General features: G+C 34.7%; 3 protein-coding genes across 3 annotated transcripts; all 3 read left to right on the forward strand.

Annotated features, from left to right (window-relative positions):
• The first annotated feature begins 345 nt into the window (after positions 1-345).
• Positions 346-2468, forward strand: LOC136812258 (uncharacterized). Its single transcript, XM_067068746.1, has 2 exons — positions 346-483; positions 641-2468. Exon 2 carries the CDS (start codon positions 773-775, stop codon positions 2213-2215), a length of 1443 nt encoding a protein of 480 aa, XP_066924847.1. The 5' UTR covers positions 346-483; positions 641-772; the 3' UTR covers positions 2216-2468.
• Positions 2469-12663: 10195 nt separating this feature from the next.
• LOC136812259 (uncharacterized) lies at positions 12664-14769 on the forward strand. The gene is made up of 2 exons (XM_067068747.1): positions 12664-12803; positions 12960-14769. Exon 2 carries the CDS (start codon positions 13092-13094, stop codon positions 14529-14531), a length of 1440 nt encoding a protein of 479 aa, XP_066924848.1. The 5' UTR covers positions 12664-12803; positions 12960-13091; the 3' UTR covers positions 14532-14769.
• A 2649-nt stretch (positions 14770-17418) lies between these two features.
• On the forward strand, positions 17419-19263 carry LOC136812219 (uncharacterized). The gene is made up of 2 exons (XM_067068698.1): positions 17419-17538; positions 17695-19263. Exon 2 carries the CDS (start codon positions 17827-17829, stop codon positions 19261-19263), a length of 1437 nt encoding a protein of 478 aa, XP_066924799.1. The 5' UTR covers positions 17419-17538; positions 17695-17826.
• Positions 19264-20963: the final 1700 nt, after the last annotated feature.

Here is a 20963-nt window from a genome sequence, read left to right on the forward strand (position 1 = left end):
TCTTAAATTTTCAGACTCACGGATAATTGGCCTAACAGAATATGTATAACATGCCACAGTTTTGGGGGCTACATCAAGTAGAACTTTATATTTTGTAAGTGGCAAACTGCCGAGGTAAAGCAGCGAAACCTGGCTGCTCTCGTACTTGGTTTACGTCATCTTTTGGTTTTGTTTTTGTTTCCTATCTCTTTTGTCTCGTTTCTGTTGCTCTTGGTTTCCTTTGGGTTTGTGTCATTCATTTTGTCTCGTTTATTATACGCACTTTCTTTTATTAAAGTAATTAATTTGTACATACAGTAATTATCTAGTAATTAACATAAAAACTAGGAGTTGTCAGTAGAAATCATTCATTCACATCTGAATACTGTAAGCAAGAGAGATGTTGAATGATGAAGTGATATAGTTCACAAACGTTTTGATATTTTTCCACACTTGTTGAATGAGACTGCTGACGGCTTCTAGCCCCAAAACATTGTCAATTTAGTGAGTATTATTTATTTATGTAGCATTAGTATGTTAGATTTCAGTTTAGTTCATTTTGTTTTTCTGAGTGCCTTTTTTCTGTTCTACAGTACCTGGATTAGAGATTTTCTATAGTTTTGTACATTTTTCTAAAGTAGTTTTGTATTTTTTGTTTTAGCCTATCGTTTCAATATACCGTTTTATCGGAGCGATTGAGTCCATTTCTTGATTTCCTGAGATAAGTTTCTTCGGAATCAACAGTTGAGAATCAGAATCATTTCCATATCAAGACAGCTTAAGAAACGCAACAATGGCTTTTGGAAACAGTTCTACATTAATCATGACGACATTAAGCAACACTACAGAAAATACTGTATTCGAATGTTTCAAGCTACCCATTACAGTTGGGAATGATACGTTTTGTGGTAATAATTTAACAAGATGGGAATCTAGATATAGTGAGGATGGTTTGAAAGCTATGGTAATAGTGCCAGCAATTGTAGCTTTGCTTGTCCTCATCTTCAGATTGTGGCGAAGTAAATTTGCTGTCCGAGAAAATCATGAAATCATGATGGAGTATGAAAGACGTTTATTCAAATTTAGGAAGAATCATAAACTTGAAAGAACTGATTCAATGATCAGCCAAGAATTTGAGATGTATCGAGTTGAATTTGATATCAAAGACGAGAGCGAGAATGGAGATAAAGATAAAATCAAATTGAATTGTATCGTGAGATGCTTCCAGGGGATCGGTCGATGTTTCAAAGTGGAAGATTTAGGGTGGAAATTCATATCACTCAAAACTTTCGTAACAATCAAATTTCTAACATATGTTAAACAAGCTTTGGAAGTTCTGGATGTGATCCTGGATTGTTTCTTGCTTTACCAATTAGAATCTGGTCAAATATTCGATGATGTTGTTCACCGAAACGTTTACGTTACTAATGTAATTTACGCTCTCATCTGGTTAAGTATCATGGCTCAACTTTGTTCTTGTGATGACTGTTGTCCAATGGGACAATTCGGTGTTTTTATGAAAGATATGAAATCCTTCATAACATTTTTGTTCATAGGCTCTGTTCAGCTTATCTTGGAGTATTTTTATATGGACAAATTTGTCAACCGAAAAACCGATTGGTATTTGTTTGTGAAGAGTGCAATGCAACTGGTCATGACTTGCTGGACTATTTATTCAGCTATTCAAAATGCAAAACGTGCTCGTTTGGTGAAGATTATGGACAAGGGTGGAAATGAAGATTCAGGTAATGTCGTTAATGATATCATCGAACAACGTAAACAGGATGGTTTGGAAATCGATTCTGAACTGCTTGTAGATCAGGCATTACAACAAATGTGTAAAGAAAATATTCAGAAGCTTGATGAACTGGAGAATCAACATCGAAAACGGGCCAATATGAAACCACTCGACCCTAACCAAGAGAAAGACGCATCAGTCAAGATGAAGTTTTTCTCCTATATGATGATCCCAATCGCCATGGCAACCATGTGTCGTGTCATTGGTTCCACTTACCAATACGGTACCGGCAAAATTGACCGATCCTGTTTCACTGTTGAGGATGGAGGAAAGATATTCCAAAGTCCTTTTGATTCAGGCTGCATGAGAGGAATAGATTACCTTGTGGTGATTCTAACTTTCACGCCTTTGGCAACAATTCAAATTGTTTACGTTGTCATACATGTTTGGTTTCGGTTGAACCCTCGTTCTTCTACACTGGAGAAGTATTTCTTCTGAAAACTAATTACCATGAACATCGATACAGTTTGATAGTGTGTTGGATGGACTAATTCAATTTTTTGCTTCGTTTTTTGCTTCGTTTTTGTAAGATTTATGTATAAACAATTAATTCTTTTGTTATTTTAAAACTTTTGGTTTAAATTGTGACACTTTAATCTTAGCTCTGTTTTGACCTCATAACTTCAAAAATTATAAATATAAATATTTTCGAGTAAAACTTTTTTTCCCATGAATTAAATAAAATGTATTGGAACACCGTCTTTTGTTTGTCTTCACCTTTTTTTTATAAGAACAATTCAGTAAGAATAAATTTTGAATGCTGGTCATGTTCTGGAAACATCTGACATGATCACTAAATCACTAAAAATTTTCAAGAATGATATCTGGGAGGGTCGGAAAATCGCAAAAAAATCGGTGAAATTCATACCGTTACAGTGCATTTTTCTCAAACTTTCAACCCTTTAAGAGAGAAAAAAATCAGCGATTCTAAAAATCAAGCATTTCAAGAACATTTTAGCAATAATCATTTAGGCGAAAATTATCAAAAAAGGAGCGATCTATGGACCGTTCGTAGAAAAACTATTTTTCAAGCCCGTTCTTATGGCTACTAAAAATAAAGATGGAGATTCAAGGAAAACCCAATCAGGAGGTTCAAATACTTTGTATGCAAATAATAAATTCCTAGAATTGTGGTCACTAAGTAACACGTGCTTTTTTATACTAACTAGTACTTTTGGCTCCATCTTCGGATGTTTCAGTATTATGTTTTCAAAATTTTAAACTTAAATTTGATAATTTGAAAGTGTAGGAAAATGTGTATGAGGCTTTTGGTTAAAAATTAAAGAATTGTTCTACTCGGCCAAACAATTTTTTATCATACCTTTCTGAAACTTTGAACCCTGCTGATTTCAAACATGTATTCAGACTTTTCCTACCTTTTTGGTCTAAGTTAATTTCGACCATTTTTAGCAATTTATCTCGAGGCTTTGTAACTTTTGATCCGAAAATTGAAAATTATCCTTCAAACGAGGTCTTAATTTTCATTCCCTTAAGAGGAACAACTTTTGGAACAGAATTTAGCACTACTTTGAAGAACGAAAGAAAAGAAAATGAAAATAAAGTTCTTATAAAAAACATCATTCCAATGATAGAGTGCGTTTACAGTGTTGGATTTTAAAACAAGAAAAAGTCAAGCTTTAAGTTTCACTCATGTCCAGTACTGAGGAAAATTTGCGCTGGTCTCCGGCGAAAGACCTTCGCAAATGATTTACATCATTATCTCCCTAATACACCATTTTCGACTAAAGTTTCCAGGATAACGTGGTGGTCCAATTTTAGTAGCCATTCCCGGGAGTAATACAGTGGTCCAATATCATCAGTTTTCTCCGGCGAAACGCAGTGGTCAAAACGTGAATAGATAATAGATATCTTGGTTGACGGTGGCTAGGGCGTCCAGGATAAGTAATTTATCTCCGGGGAAATTCGGTGGTCCAAAATCAGTCCATGGTCTGATTTTTGATCAACGAATTTTCCTAGAAACTAATTACTTATTTTGGACGCCCGAGCCAAGGTCAACTAAAATTTGGTGTTATCTTCAATATCTCCTTCCAATTTGATCAGCGCATTTCCCCGGAGATTTGTACTGATTTTGAACCAACGATTTTCCCCAGAGGGTAATTACTTATTTTGGACTCCCGAGCAACGGTAAACCAAAATCTGCTGTGTCTGTGTGTGTATGTGTATCTCTAATGTTTTGCATATTTATTTCGTGTTTTTATTAAGGAGAATACAGGGTGTCTACGGATTTTTTTTCAGGATTTTCAAGGTTTTCAAGGTTTTCAAGGTTTTTTTGGTCATTTTAAAGTGGTTTTTCAAGGTTTTTTGATACTCAGTTGACATGGCTCTTTACAAGAATTTTGGTTTTTCTAAGTGGTAGGTGAAAGAAAAATAGAAGACAGCAAATAAAATGTATTTGCTTTTGGTGCCTGGGGAATTACTTCCACAGTTAAATTCCTATCTCCCTCTCGAGAACAATACCGCAAAAAGAAATACTCCAGCTCCCTAGTCTTCCAACTGTAGAAATAAAGAATTAGAAGCAAAACCAATTGTTTACAGTGATCGAGGAGGCGCAACCATGGTTTGCGCCGACGAGAGAAAATTTTGATTTTGACTCTTTCAAATGGCTAAAAAACGCCTTGTTTTTGATTTTTTTAAAACAAAAATCAATTGCCAAAAGAGTTGTTTTAAGGAATCCTCGAAATTTTATTGATAAACGGCCATTATTCCAAGACGCCCTGAAGCGATTTGAAAACTGGGGAACAGTCGATTTCTTAGGGCTCGAATGCAAACGAGAAATTAGTGACAAATCTCAGCTAATGATAAAAAAATATGTGACAGAATCGCAACAGAAACAGGGAAATATGGAATTCTCTAAATGTTATAAAGGTTTAGCGCCGCAGGCGGTTTTTTACTTATTCTTGCTTTTCGATTGACTGGATAGTGCATTTCAAGGTTTTTAACGATTTTTCAAGGTTTTCAAGGTTTTGCCCAGAAAATTGATAGTTTTCAAGGTTTTCAAGGTTGGGTGGTTCATTTTCAAGGTTTTCAAGGTCCCGTAGACACCCTGATAGACTTATGGAAAGAATAGTCATACTGTAATTTTTTGAATTTTATCTCCCTAATGTTTTTTCAAAATCGATTTCCAATATTTAGGAGATAAATTCTGTCAAACTCAAAGTACAATTCTGGTTTTCGCCGGTGTACTGGACATAGCTCTTAAATCTAAGCCGCTTATGGATGACATATTGTATCTAGCGTTTTCTTTGTTTTCACCCGGCGTTAGATTTTATTTGCCATCTGGCGTTTGTGTGAAAACCACGCTGGTCACACGTTTTAAATGGGAAATAAGTTGTTTTCTTTCTAGCCCCTTCGGGAGTTCAAAATCGATGGTTTACACATCCCAGCATTTGGCATATCGTAATTGGTTGCAAGGGAATAGTTTTGATAGTGTTTCTTTTGTTTGGCACAGGTTTTCGTACACGCAACCATTTTCCCTTAATCCAGCATTTCAGAGACAAAATTCTGTCAGGTCACTTGAGACAAAAGAAATTTCTCAATAAAGATGTTGTCGTCTTAAGGGCTCTGACCATAGTCGGAAAATTGATTTTAGTATTTGAACATAAAAGTTATGTTTTAGGTTCTTTAACACTTTTAACAAAGAATTGCCTTTATAAATTGCCTTTTAATCAAATCCCTTATGAGTAATTAAGAATTTAATTGCAAAAATGACGTTATGAACTTTAAAAAGAATATGTTGCAGGGATGTTGCATCACCTTCTTTTATAAAAAGTGTTAAGTTTTAATTGGTAATTACCCTTTTTGTTTCGAAGTTTTTTCAAACTTTCCGCAAAGAATTGAACTGTTTTAGATCTTTCGGAAAAACATTCTAAATTAATGCATCACAAGTTATGGCTGTTTTTCTATCAAAAATTGGGATCGAAAACTGGTCAAAAAGCACTATTTTCAAGATTTTGAAGCAAATAAGCATTTAGAAAAATTTTCCGAAAAAATAATTTTAGTTAGGTAAAAGATACACCATCTAGCGCAATAAAAATTTCAAAATGTTTTTTCTTCGCCGGAAATAAGCTCTTCAAAGTTGAAATAATCTTCTTCGCAAAAGTCTTCATTTTCTTCTTCATCAAATTTTCGCATTGCGATTCTTAAATTTTCAGACTCACGGATAATTGGCCTAATAGAATATGTATAACATGCCACAGTTTTGGGGGCTACATCAAGTAGAACTTTATATTTTGTAAGTGGCAAACTGCCGAGGTAAAGCAGCGAAACCTGGCTGCTCTCGTACTTGGTTTACGTCATCTTTTGGTCTTTTGTTTTTGTTTCCTATCTCTTTTGTCTCGTTTCTGTTGCTCTTGGTTTCCTTTGGGTTTGTGTCATTCATTTTGTCTCGTTTATTATACGCACTTTCTTTTATTAAAGTAATTAATTTGTACATACAGTAATTATCTAGTAATTAATATAAAAACTAGGAGTTGTCAGTAGAAATCATTCATTCACATCTGAATACTGTAAGCAAGAGAGATGTTGAATGATGAAGTGATATAGTTCACAAACGTTTTGATATTTTTCCACACTTGTTGAATGAGACTGCTGACGCCTTCTAGCCCCAAAACATTGTCAATTTAGTGAGTATTATTTATCTATGTAGCATTAGTATGTTAGATTTCAGTTTAGTTCATTTGTTTTTCTGAGTGCCTTTTTTCTGTTCTACAGTACCTGGATTAGAGATTTTCTATAGTTTTGTACATTTTTCTAAAGTAGTTTTGTATTTTTTGTTCTAGCCTATCGTTTCAATATACCGTTTTATCGGAGCGATTGAGTCCATTTCCTGATTTCCTGAGATAAGTTTCTTCGGAATCAACAGTTGAGAATCAGAATCATTTCCATATCAAGACAGCTTAAGAAACGCAACAATGGCTTTTGGAAACAGTTCTACATTAAACATGACGACATTAAACAACACTACAGAAAATACTGTATTCGAATGTTTCAAGCTACCCATTACAGTTGGGAATGATACGTTTTGTGGTAATAATTTAACAAGATGGGAATCTAGATATAGTGAGGATGGTTTGAAAGCTATGGTAATAGTGCCAGCAATTGTAGCTTTGCTTGTCCTCATCTTCAGATTGTGGCGAAGTAAATTTGCTGTCCGAGAAAATCATGAAATCATGATGGAGTATGAAAGACGTTTATTCAAATTTAGGAAGAATCATAAACTTGAAAGAACTGATTCAATGATCAGCCAAGAATTTGAGATGTATCGAGTTGAATTTGATATCAAAGACGAGAGCGAGAATGGAGATAAAGATAAAATCAAATTGAATTGTATCGTGAGATGTTTCCAGGGGATCGGCCGGTGTTTCAAAGTGGAAGATTTAGGGTGGAAATTCATATCACTCAAAACTTTCGTAACAATCAAATTTCTAACATATGTTAAACAAGCTTTGGAAGTTCTGGATGTGATCCTGGATTGTTTCTTGCTTTACCAATTAGAATCTGGTCAAATATTCGATGATGTTGTTCACCGAAACGTTTACGTCACTAATGTAATTTACGCACTCATCTGGTTAAGTATCATGGTCCAATTTTGTTCTTGTGATTGTTGTCCAGTGGATAACATTTTTGTTCATTGGCTCTGTTCAGCTTATCTTGGAGTATTTTTATATGGACAAATTTGTCAACCGAAAAACCGATTGGTATTTGTTTGTGAAGAGTGCAATGCAACTGGTCATGACTTGCTGGACTATTTATTCAGCTATTCAGAATGCAAAACGTGCTCGTTTGGTGAAGCTTATGGACAAGGGTGGAAATGAAGATTCAGGTAATGTCGTCAATGATATCATCGAACAACGTAAACAGGATGGTTTGGAAATCGATTCTGAACTGCTTGCAGCTCAGGCATTACAACAAATGTGTAAAGAAAATATTCAGAAGCTTGATGAACTGGAGAATCAACATCGAAAACGGGCCAACATGAAACCACTCGACCCTAACCAAGAGAAAGACGGATCAGTCAAGATGAAGTTTTTCTCCTATATGATGATCCCAATTGCCATGGCAACCATGTGTCGTGTCATTGGTTCCACTTTCCAATACGGTACCGGAAAAATTGACCGATCCTGTTTCACTGTTGAGGATGGAGGAAAGATATTCCAAAGTCCTTTTGATTCAGGTTGTATGAGAGGAATAGATTACCTTGTGGTGATTCTAACTTTCACGCCTTTGGCAACAATTCAAATTGTTTACGCTGTCATACATGTTTGGTTTCGGTTGAACCCTCGTTCTTCTACACTGGAGAAATATTTCTTCTGAAAACTAATTACCATGAACATCGATACAGTTGGATAGTGTGTTGGATGGACTAATTCACTTTTTTGCTTCGTTTTTTGCTTCGTTTTTGTAAGATTTATGTATAAACAATTAATTCTTTTGTTATTTTAAAAATTTTGGTTTAAATTAAAAATTTTTTTTCATGAATTAAATAAAAGGTATTGAAAAACCGTCTTTTTTTTATCTTCACGTTTTTTTATAAGAATAATTCGGTAAGAGCAAATTTTGAATGCTGGTCATGTTCTAGAAACATCTGACATGATCACTAAATCACTAAAAAATTTCAAGAATGATATCTGGCAGGGTCGGAAAATCGCAAAAAAATCGGTGAAATTCATACCGTTACAGTGCATTTTTCTCAAACTTTCAACCCTTTAAGAGAGAAAAAAATCAGCGATTCTAAAAATCAAGCATTTCAAGAACATTTTAGCAATAATCATTTAGGCGAAAATTATCAAAAAAGGAGCGATCTATGGACCGTTCGTAGAAAAACTATTTTTCAAGCCCGTTCTTATGGCTACTAAAAATAAAGATGGAGATTCAAGGAAAACCCAATCAGGAGGTTCAAATACTTTGTATGCAAACAATAAATTCCTAGAATTGTGGTCACTAAGTAACACGTGCTTTTTTATACTAACTAGTACTTTTGGCTCCATCTTCGGATGTTCCAGTATTATGTTTTCAAAATTTTAAACTTAAATTTGATAATTTGAAAGTGTAGGAAAATGTGTATGAGGCTTTTGGTTAAAAATTAAAGAATTGTTCTACTCGGCCAAACAATTTTTTATCATACCTTTCTGAAACTTTGAACCCTGCTGATTTCAAACATGTATTCAGACTTTTCCTACCTTTTTGGTCAAAGTTAATTTCGACCATTTTTAGCAATTTATCTCGGAGCTTTGTAACTTATGATCCGAAAATTGAAAATTATCCTTCAAACGAGGTCTTAATTTTCATTCCCTTAAGAGGAACAACTTTTGGAACAGAATTTAGCACTACTTTGAAGAACGAAAGAAAAGAAAATGAAAATAAAGTTCTTATAAAAAACATCATTCCAATGATAGAGTGCGTTTACAGTGTTGGATTTTAAAACAAGAAAAAGTCAAGCTTTAAGTTTCACTCATGTCCAGTACTGAGGAAAATTTGCGCTGGTCTCCGGCGAAAGACCTTCGCAAATGATTTACATCATTATCTCCCTAATATACCATTTTCGACTAAAGTTTCCAGGATAACGTGGTGGTCCAATTTTAGTAGCCATTCCCGGGAGTAATACAGTGGTCCAATATCATCAGTTTTCTCCGGCGAAACGCAGTGGTCAAAACGTGAATAGATAATAGATATCTTGGTTGACGGTGGCTAGGGCGTCCAGGATAAGTAATTTATCTCCGGGGAAATTCGGTGGTCCAAAATCAGTCCATGGTCTGATTTTTGATCAACAAATTTTCCTAGAAACTAATTACTTATTTTGGACGCCCGAGCCAAGGTCAACTAAAATTTGGTGTTATCTTCAATATCTCCTTCCAATTTGATCAGCGCATTTCCCCGGAGATTTGTACTGATTTTGAACCAACGAATTTCCCCAGAGGGTAATTACTTATTTTGGACTCCCGAGCAACGGTAAACCAAAATCTGCTGTGTCTGTGTGTGTATGTGTATCTCTAATGTTTTGCATATTTATTTCGTGTTTTTATTAAGGAGAATACAGGGTGTCTACGGATTTTTTTTCAGGATTTTCAAGGTTTTCAAGGTTTTCAAGGTTTTTTTGGTCATTTTAAAGTGGTTTTTCAAGGTTTTTTGGCCAAAACTTTGGCACTTTTCAAGGTTTTTTGATACTCAGTTGACATGGCTCTTTACAGGAATTTTGGTTTTTCAGAGTGGTAGGTTAAAGAAAAATAGAAGACAGCAAATAAAATGTATTTGCTTTTGGTGCCCGGGGAATTACTTCCACAGTTAAATTCCTATCTCCCTCTCGAGAACAATACCGCAAAAAGAAATACTCCAGCTCCCTAGTCTTCCAACTGTAGAAATAAAGAATTAGAAGCAAAACCAATTATTTACAGTGATCGAGGAGGCGCAACCATGGTTTGCGCCGACGAGAGAAAATTTTGATTTTGACTCTTTCAAATTACCCTGAGTATCAGAGGTTAAGTTTTCAAAGAATATATTAACCTCTGAAGACAAATAATAGAAATTTTATCGCGCATGTGTCAATCTAATCACTGTAGAAAAAATCAAAGATGAAGAGCAAATATTACCATATTAATGTCTAGCAGACTGTATCAGTATGCAGTTTACTATTTACGAATTCCCCAGAAACCTCCAAGTGTAGTTGAAATTAGTTTATTTCGAAAGAAATCTTTTACATGATCCCCAAATGTATAACAGTAATTACTAAACTTTTAATTATGGAAATGTCACTTTAATTGAATCGAAATAATAGACAGACTTTATGTTATGATTCTCTATCACTGACTCTTTTTACAAAGCATTGATGACTTTTTGTAAGTTGTGTTTTCAACGACGGGAATAAAAATATCGACTATGACGCTCATCCAAGATCTTGGATGGTCGTCATGGTTACTTTTGTCTTCGCTGATTGCGCGATGAATAGAATCTCGATTCGTCGGCACAGCGTAAATATATGATTTTGAGCTGTGCTTTTCACGGTACTTTCAAATGGCTAAAAAACGCCTTGTTTTTGATTTTTTTTAAACAAAAATCAATTGCCAAAAGAGTTGTTTTAAGGAATCCTCGAAATTTTATTGATAAACGGCCATTATTCCAAGACGCCCTGAAGCGATTTGAAAACTGGGGAACAGTCGATTTCTTAGGGCTCGAATGCAAACGAGAAATTAGTGACAAATCTCAGCTAATGATAAAAAAATATGTGACAGAATCGCAACAGAAACAGGGAAATATGGAATTCTCTAAATGTTATAAAGGTTTTTTACTTATTCTTGCTTTTCGATTGACTGGATAGTGCATTTCAAGGTTTTTAACGATTTTTCAAGGTTTTCAAGGTTTTGCCCAGAAAATTGATAGTTTTCAAGGTTTTCAAGGTTGGGTGGTTCATTTTCAAGGTTTTCAAGGTTTTCAAGGTCCCGTAGACACCCTGATAGACTTATGGAAAGAATAGTCATACTGTAATTTTTTGAATTTTATCTCCCTAATGTTTTTTCAAAATCGATTTCCAATATTTAGGAGATAAATTCTGTCAAACTCAAAGTACAATTCTGGTTTTCGCCGGTGTACTAGACATAGCTCTTAAATCTAAGCCGCTTATGGATGACATATTGTATCTAGCGTTTTCTTTGTTTTCACCCGTCGTTAGATTTTATTTGCCATCTGGCGTTTGTGTGAAAACCACGCTGGTCACACGTTTTAAATGGGAAATAAGTTGTTTTCTTTCTAGCCCCTTCGGGAGTTCAAAATCGATGGTTTACACATCCCAGCATTTGGCATATCGTAATTGGTTGCAAGGGAATAGTTTTGATAGTGTTTCTTTTGTTTGGCACAGGTTTTCGTACACGCAACCATTTTCCCTTAATCCAGCATTTCAGAGACAAAATTCTGTCAGGTCACTTGAGACAAAAGAAATTTCTCAATAAAGATGTTGTCGTCTTAAGGGCTCTGACCATAGTCGGAAAATTGATTTTACTATTTGAACATAAAAGTTATGTTTTAGGTTCTTTAACACTTTTAACAAAGAATTGCCTTTATAAATTGCCTTTTAATCAAATCCCTTATGAGTAATTAAGAATTTAATTGCAAAAATGACGTTATGAACTTTAAAAAGAATATGTTGCATCACCTTCTTTTATAAAAAGTGCTAAGTTTTAATGGGTAATTAACCTTTTTGTTTCGAAGTTTTTTCAAACTTTCCGCAAAGAATTGAACTGTTTTAGATCTTTCGGAAAAACATTCTAAATTAATGCATCACAAGTTATGGCTGTTTTTCTATCAAAAATTGGGATCGAAAACTGGTCAAAAAGCACTATTTTCAAGATTTTGAAGCAAATAAGCATTTAGAAAAATTTTCCGAAAAAATAATTTTAGTTAGGTACACCATCTAGCGCAATAAAAATTTCAAAATGTTTTTTCTTCGCCGGAAATAAGCTCTTCAAAGTTGAAATAATCTTCTTCGCAAAAGTCTTCATTTTCTTCTTCATCAAATTTTCGCATTGCGATTCTTAAATTTTCAGACTCACGGATAATTGGCCTAACAGAATATGTATAACATGCCACAGTTTTGGGGGCTACATCAAGTAGAACTTTATATTTTGTAAGTGGCAAACTGCCGAGGTAAAGCAGCGAAACCTGGCTGCTCTCGTACTTGGTTTACGTCATCTTTTGGTCTTTTGTTTTTGTTTCCTATCTCTTTTGTCTCGTTTCTGTTGCTCGTGGTTTCCTTTGGGTTTGTGTCATTCATTTTGTCTCGTTTATTATACGCATTTTCTTTTATTAAAGTAATTAATTTGTACATACAGTAATTATCTAGTAATTAATATAAAAACTAGGAGTTGTCAGTAGAAATCATTCATTCACATCTGAATACTGTAAGCAAGAGAGATGTTGAATGATGAAGTGATATAGTTCACAAACGTTTTGATATTTTTCCACACTTGTTGAATGAGACTGCTGACGCCTTCTAGCCCCCCAAAACATTGTCAATTTAGTGAGTATTATTTATTTATGTAGCATTAGTATGTTAGATTTCAGTTTAGTTCATTTGTTTTTCTGAGTGCCTTTTTTCTGTTCTACAGTACCTGGATTAGAGATTTTCTATAGTTTTGTACATTTTTCTAAAGTAGTTTTGTATTTTTTGTTCTAGCCTATCGTTTCAATATACCGTTTTATCGGAGCGATTGAGTCCATTTCCTGATTTCCTGAGATAAGTTTCTTCGGAATCAACAGTTGAGAATCAGAATCATTTCCATATCAAGACAGCTTAAGAAACGCAACAATGGCTTTTGGAAACAGTTCTACATTAAACATGACGACATTAAACAACACTACAGAAAATACTGTATTCGAATGTTTCAAGCTACCCATTACAGTTGGGAATGATACGTTTTGTGGTAATAATTTAACAAGATGGGAATCTAGATATAGTGAGGATGGTTTGAAAGCTATGGTAATAGTGCCAGCAATTGTAGCTTTGCTTGTCCTCATCTTCAGATTGTGGCGAAGTAAATTTGCTGTCCGAGAAAATCATGAAATCATGATGGAGTATGAAAGACGTTTATTCAAATTTAGGAAGAATCATAAACTTGAAAGAACTGATTCTATGATTAGCCGAGAATTTGAGATGTATCGAGTTGAATTTGATATCAAAGACGAGAGCGAGAATGGAGATAAAGATAAAATCAAATTGAATTGTATTGTGAGATGTTTCCAGGGGATCGGCCGGTGTTTCAAAGTGGAAGATTTAGGGTGGAAATTCATATCACTCAAAACTTTCGTAACAATCAAATGTCTGACGTATGTTAAACAAGCTTTGGAAGTTCTGGATGTGATCCTGGATTGCTTCTTGCTATACCAATTAGAATCTGGTCAAATATTCGATAATGTTGTTCACCGAAACGCTTACGTCACTAATGTAATTTACGCACTCATCTGGTTAAGCATCATGGTCCAATTTTGTTCTTGTGATTGTTGTCCAGTGGGACAATACGATGTTTTTATGAAAGATATGAAATCCTTCATAACATTTTTGTTCATAGGTTCTATTCAGCTTATCTTGGAGTATTTTTATATGGACAAATTTGTCAACCGAAAAACCGATTGGTATTTGTTTGTGAAGAGTGCAATGCAACTGGTCATGACTTGCTGGACTATTTATTCAGCTATTCAAAATGCAAAACGTGCTCGTTTGGTGAAGATTATGGACAAGGATGGAAATGAAGATTCAGGTAATGTCGTTAATGATATCATCGAACAACGTAAACAGGATGGTTTGGAAATCGATTCTGAACTGCTTGCAGCTCAGGCATTACAACAAATGTGTAAAGAAAATATTCAGAAGCTTGATGAACTGGAGAATCAACATCGAAGACGGGCCAACATGAAACCACTCGACCCTAACCAAGAGAAAGACGGATCAGTCAAGATGAAGTTTTTTTCCTATATGATGATCCCAATCGCCATGGCAACCATGTGTCGTGTCATTGGTTCCACTTACCAATACGGTACCGGCAAAATTGACCGATCCTGTTTTACTGTTGAGGATGGAGGAAAGATATTCCAAAGTCCTTTTGATTCAGGTTGTATGAGAGGAATAGATTACCTTGTGGTGATTCTAACATTCACGCCTTTGGCAACAATTCAAATTGTTTACGCTGTCATACATGTTTGGTTTCGGTTGAACCCTCGTTCTTCTACACTGGAGAAGTATTTCTTCTGAAAACTAATTACCATAAACACCGATACTTTTAGATAGTGTGTTGGATGGACTAATTCAATTTTTTGCTTCGTTTTTGTAAGATTTATGTATAAACAATTATTTCTTTTGTTATTTCAAAACTTTTTGTTTAAATTGTGACACTTTAATCTTAGCTCTGTTTTAGCCTCATAACTTCAAAAATTATAAATATAAACATTTTCGAAAAAATTTTTTTTCATGAATTAAATAAAAGGTATTGAAAAACCGTCTTTTGTTTGTCTTCATGTTTTTTTATAAGAAAAATTTAGTAAGAGTAAATTTTGAATGCTGGTCATGTTCTAGAAACATCTGACATGATCACTAAATCACTAAAAATTTTCAAGAATGATATCTGGCAGGGTCGGAAAATCGCAAAAAAATCGGTGAAATTCATACCGTTACAGTACATTTTTCTCAAACTTTCAAACCTTTACGAGAAGAAAATCAGCGATTCTAAAAATCAAGCATTTCAAGAACATTTTAGCAATAATCATTTAGGCGAAAATTATCAAAAAGGAGCGATCTATGGACCGTTCGTAGAAAAACTATTTTTCAAGCCCGTTCTCATGGCTACTAAAAATAAAGATGGAGATTCATAGAAAACCCAATCAGGAGGTTCAAATACTTTGTATGCAAATAATAAATTCCTAGAATTGTGGTCACTAAGTAACACGTGTTTTTTTATACAAACTAGTAATTTTGGCTCCATCTTTGGACGTTTCAGTATTATGTTTTCAAAATTTTAAACTTACATTTCATAATTTGAAAGTGTGTATGTGGCATGTATGTATAAACATCATTCCACTGATAGAGTTTACAGTGTTGGATTTTAAAACAAGAAAAAGTCAAGCTTTAAATTTCACTCATGTCCAGTACTGAGGAAAATTTGCGCTGGTCTCCGGCGAAAGACCTTTGCAAATGATTTACATCATTATCTCCCTAATATACCATTTTCGACTAAAGTTTCCAGGATAATGTGGTGGTCCAATTTTAGTAGCCATTCCCGGGAGTAATACAGTGGTCCAATATCATCAGTTTTTCTCCGGCGAAACGCAGAGGTCAAAACGTGAATAGATAATAGATATCTTGGTTGACGGTGGCTCGAGCGTCCAGGATAAGTAATTTATCTCCGGGGAAATTCGGTGGTCCAAAATCAGTCCATGGTCTGATTTTTGATCAACGAATTTTCCTAGAAACTTATTACTTATTTTGGACGCCCGAGCCAAGGTCAACTAAAATTTGGTGTTATCTTCAATATCTCCTTCCAATTTGATCAGCGCATTTCCCCGAAAATTTGTACTGATTTTGAACCAACGAATTTCCCCAGAGGGTAATTACTTATTTTGGACTCCCGAGCAGCGGTAAACCAAAATCTGCTGTGTCTGTGTGTGTATGTGTGTCTCTAATGTTTTGCATATTTATTTCGTGTTTTTATTAAGGAGAATAGACTTATGGAAAGAATAGTCATACTGTAATTTTTTGAATTTTATCTCCCTAATATTTTTTCAAAATCGATTTCCAATATTTAGGAGATAAATTCTGTCAAACTCAAAGTACAATTCTGGTTTTCACCAGGTGTACTGGACATAGCTCTTAAATCTAAGCCGCTGTTGGATGACGGATTGTATCTAGCGTTTTCTTTGTTTTTACCCGGCGTTAGATTTTATTTGCAATCTGGCGTTTGTGTGAAAACCACGCTGGTCACACGTTTTTAATGGGAAATAAGTTGTTTTATCTCCCATCCGAGAGTTTTCTTTCTAGCCCCGTCGGGAGTTCAAAATCGATGGTTTACACATCCCAGCATTTGGCATATCGTAATTGGTTGCAAAGGAATAGTTTTGATAGTGTTTCTTTTGTTTGGCACTTATTTTCGTACACGCAACCGGGTTTTTTTGCCGAAAAGAGTTTACAGTCGGCAGAGTTACCAGTCTTAAGGGCTCTGACCATAGTCGGAAAATTGATTTTAGTATTTGAACATAAAAGTTATGTTTTAGGTTCTTTAACACTTTTAACAAAGAATTGCCTTTTTAAATTGTCTTTTAATCAAATCCCTTATGAGTAATTAAGAATTTAATTGCAAAAATGACGTTATGAACTTTAAAAAGAATATGTTGCATCACCTTCTTTTATAAAAAGTGTTAAGTTTTAATGGATAATTACCCTTTTTGTTTCGAAGTTTTTTCAAACTTTCCGCAAAGAATTGAACTGTTTTAGATCTTTCGGAAAAACATTCTAAATTAATGCATCACAAGTTATGGCTGTTTTTCTATCAAAAATTGGGATCGAAAACTGGTCAAAAACCACAATTTTCGAGATTTTGAAGCAAATAAGCATTTAGAAAAATTTTCCGAAAAAATAATTTTAGTTAGGTAAAAGATACACCATCTAGCGCAATAAAAATTTCAAAATGTTTTTTCTTCGCCGGAAATAAGCTCTTCAAAGTTGAAATAATCTTCTTCGCAAAAGTCTTCATTTTCTTCTTCATCAAATTTTCGCATTGCGATTCTTAAATTTTCAGACTCACGGATAATTGGCCTAACAGAATATGTATAACATGCCACAGTTTTGGGGGCTACATCAAGTAGAACTTTATATTTTGTAAGTGGCAAACTGCCGAGGTAAAGCAGCGAAACCTGGCTGCTCTCGTACTTGGTTTACGTCATCTTTTGGTCTTTTGTTTTTGTTTCCTATCTCTTTTGTCTCGTTTCTGTTGCTCTTGGTTTCCTTTGGGTTTGTGTCATTCATTTTGTCTCGTTTATTATACGCATTTTCTTTTATTAAAGTAATTAATTTGTACATACAGTAATTATCTAGTAATTAATATAAAAACTAGGAGTTGTCAGTAGAAATCATTCATTCACATCTGAATACTGTAAGCAAGAGAGATGTTGAATGATGAAGTGATATATTTCACAAACGTTTTGATATTTTTCCACACTTGTTGAATGAGACTGCTGACGGCTTCTAGCCCCAAAACATTGTCAATTTAGTGAGTATTATTTATTTATGTAGCATTAGTATATTAGATTTCAGTTTAGTTCATTTGTTTTTCTGAGTGCCTTTTTTCTGTTCTACAGTACCTGGATTAGAGATTTTCTATAGTTTTGTACATTTTTCTAAAGTAGTTTTGTATTTTTTGTTCTAGCCTATCGTTTCAATATACCGTTTTATCGGAGCGATTGAGTCCATTTCCTGATTTCCTGAGATAAGTTTCTTCGGAATCAACAGTTGAGAATCAGAATTATTTCCATATCAAGACAGCTTAAGAAACGCAACAATGGCTTTTGGAAACAGTTCTACATTAAACATGACGACATTAAACAACACTACAGAAAATCCTGCATTCGAATGTTTCAAGCTACCCATTACAGTTGGGAATGATACGTTTTGTGGTAATTTAACAAGATGGGAATCGAGATATAGTGAGGATGGTTTGAAAGCTATGGTAATAGTGCCAGCAATTGTAGCTTTGCTTGTCCTCTTCTTCAGATTGTGGCGAAGTAAATTTGCTGTCCGAGAAAATCATGAAATCATGATGGAGTATGAAAGACGTTTATTCAAATTTAGGAAGAATCATAAACTTGAAAGAACTGATTCAATGATCAGCAAAGAATTTGAGATGTATCGAGTTGAATTTGATATCAAAGACGAGAGCGAGAATGGAGATAAAGATAAAATCAAATTGAATTGTATTGTGAGATGTTTCCAAGGAATCGGTCGATGTCTCAAAGTGGAAGATTTAGGGTGGAAATTCATTTCACTCAAAACTTTCATAACAATCAAATGTCTGACGTATGTTAAACAAGCTTTGGAAGTTCTGGATGTGATCCTGGATCGCTTCTTGCTTTACCAATTAGAATCTGGTCAAATATTCGATGATGTTGTTCACCGAAACGTTTACGTCACTAACGTTATTTACGCACTCATCTGGTTAAGTATCATGGTCCAATTTTGTTCTTGTGACTGTTGTCCAGTGGGACAATACGATGTTTTTGTGAAAGATATGAAATCCTTCATAACATTTTTGTTCATAGGTTCTATTCAGCTTATCTTGGAGTATTTTTATATGGACAAATTTGTCAACCGAAAAACCGATTGGTATTTGTTTGTGAAGAGTGCAATGCAACTGGTCATGACTTGCTGGACTATTTATTCAGCTATTCAGAATGCAAAACGTGCTCGTTTGGTGAATCTTATGGACAAGGGTGGAAATGAAGATTCAGGTAATGTCGTCAATGATATCATTGAACAACGTAAACAGGATGGTTTGGAGATCGATTCTGAACTGCTTGCAGCTCAGGCATTACAACAAATGTGTAAAGAAAATATTCAAAAGCTTGATGAACTGGAGAATCAAAACCGAAAACGGGCCAACAGGAAACCACTCGACCCTAACCAAGAGAAAGACGGATCAGTCCAGATGAAATTTTTCTCCTATATGATGATCCCAATCGCCATGGCAACCATGTGTCGTGTCATAGGCTCCACTTACCAATACGATACCGGCAAAATCAACCGATCATGCTTCACAGTTGAGGATGGAGGAAAGATATTCCAAAGTCCTTTTGATTCAGGCTGTATGAGAGGAATAGATTACCTTGTGGTGATTCTAACATTCACGCCTTTGGCAACAATTCAAATTGTTTACGCTGTCATACATGTTTGGTTTCGGTTGAACCCTCGTTCTTCTACACTGGAGAAATATTTCTTCTGAAAACTAATTACCATAAACATCGATACAGTTAGATTGTGTGATGGATGGACTATTTCAATTTTTTGCTTCGTTTTTTACTTCGCTTTTGTAAGATTTATGTATAAACAATTAATTCTTTTGTTATTTTAAAACTTTTGGTTTAAATTGTGACACTTTAATCTTAACTCTGTTTTAGGCCTCATAACTTCAAAAATTATAAATATAAATATTTTCGAGTAAAACTTTTTTTCATGAATTAAATAAAAGGTATTGAAAAACCGTCTTTTGTTTGTCTTCACGTTTTTTTTATAAGAACAATTCAGTAAGAGCAAATTTTGAATGCTGGTCATGTTCTAGAAACATCTGACATGATCACTAAATCACTAAAAATTTTCAAGAATGATATCTGGCAGGGTCGGAAAATCGCAAAAAAATCTATGGACCGTTCGTAGAAAAACTATTTTTCAAACCCGTTCTCATGGCTACTAAAAATAAAGATGGAGATTCATAGAAAACCCAATCAGGAGGTTCAAATACGATGAGTGTTTGTATGCAAACAATAAATTCCTAGAATTGTGGTCACTAAGTAACACGTGCTTTTTTATACATACCAGTACTTTTGGCATCCATGTCCTCTTCTTCAGATTGTGGCGAAGTAAATTTGCTGTCCGAGAAAATCATGAAATCATGATGGAGTATGAAAGACGTTTATTCAAATTTAGGAAGAATCATAAACTTGAAAGAACTGATTCAATGATCAGCAAAGAATTTGAGATGTATCGAGTTGAATTTGATATCAAAGACGAGAGCGAGAATGGAGATAAAGATAAAATCAAATTGAATTGTATTGTGAGATGTTTCCAAGGAATCGGTCGATGTCTCAAAGTGGAAGATTTAGGGTGGAAATTCATTTCACTCAAAACTTTCATAACAATCAAATGTCTGACGTATGTTAAACAAGCTTTGGAAGTTCTGGATGTGATCCTGGATTGCTTCTTGCTTTACCAATTAGAATCTGGTCAAATATTCGATGATGTTGTTCACCGAAACGTTTACGTCACTAACGTTATTTACGCACTCATCTGGTTAAGTATCATGGTCCAATTTGTTCTTGTGACTGTTGTCCAGTGGGACAATACGATGTTTTGTGAAAGATATGAAATCCTTCATAACATTTTTGTTCATAGGTTCTATTCAGCTTATCTTGGAGTATTTTATATGGACAAATTTGTCAACCGAAAAACCGATTGGTATTTGTTTGTGAAGAGTGCAATGCAACTGGTCATGACTTGCTGGACTATTTATTCAGCTATTCAGAATGCAAAACGTGCTCGTTTGGTGAATCTTATGGACAAGGGTGGAAATGAAGATTCAGGTAATGTCGTCAATGATATCATTGAACAACGTAAACAGGATGGTTTGGAGATCGATTCTGAACTGCTTGCAGCTCAGGCATTACAACAAATGTGTAAAGAAAATATTCAAAAGCTTGATGAACTGGAGAATCAAAACCGAAAACGGGCCAACAGGAAACCACTCGACCCTAACCAAGAGAAAGACGGATCAGTCCAGATGAAATTTTTCTCCTATATGATGATCCCAATCGCCATGGCAACCATGTGTCGTGTCATAGGCTCCACTTACCAATACGATACCGGCAAAATCAACCGATCATGCTTCACAGTTGAGGATGGAGGAAAGATATTCCAAAGTCCTTTTGA

This window comes from Clytia hemisphaerica, unplaced genomic scaffold (genome assembly GCF_902728285.1).
Source record: "Clytia hemisphaerica strain Z4C2 unplaced genomic scaffold, Clytia hemisphaerica genome assembly, whole genome shotgun sequence".
Classification (NCBI taxonomy): domain Eukaryota; kingdom Metazoa; phylum Cnidaria; class Hydrozoa; order Leptothecata; family Clytiidae; genus Clytia; species Clytia hemisphaerica.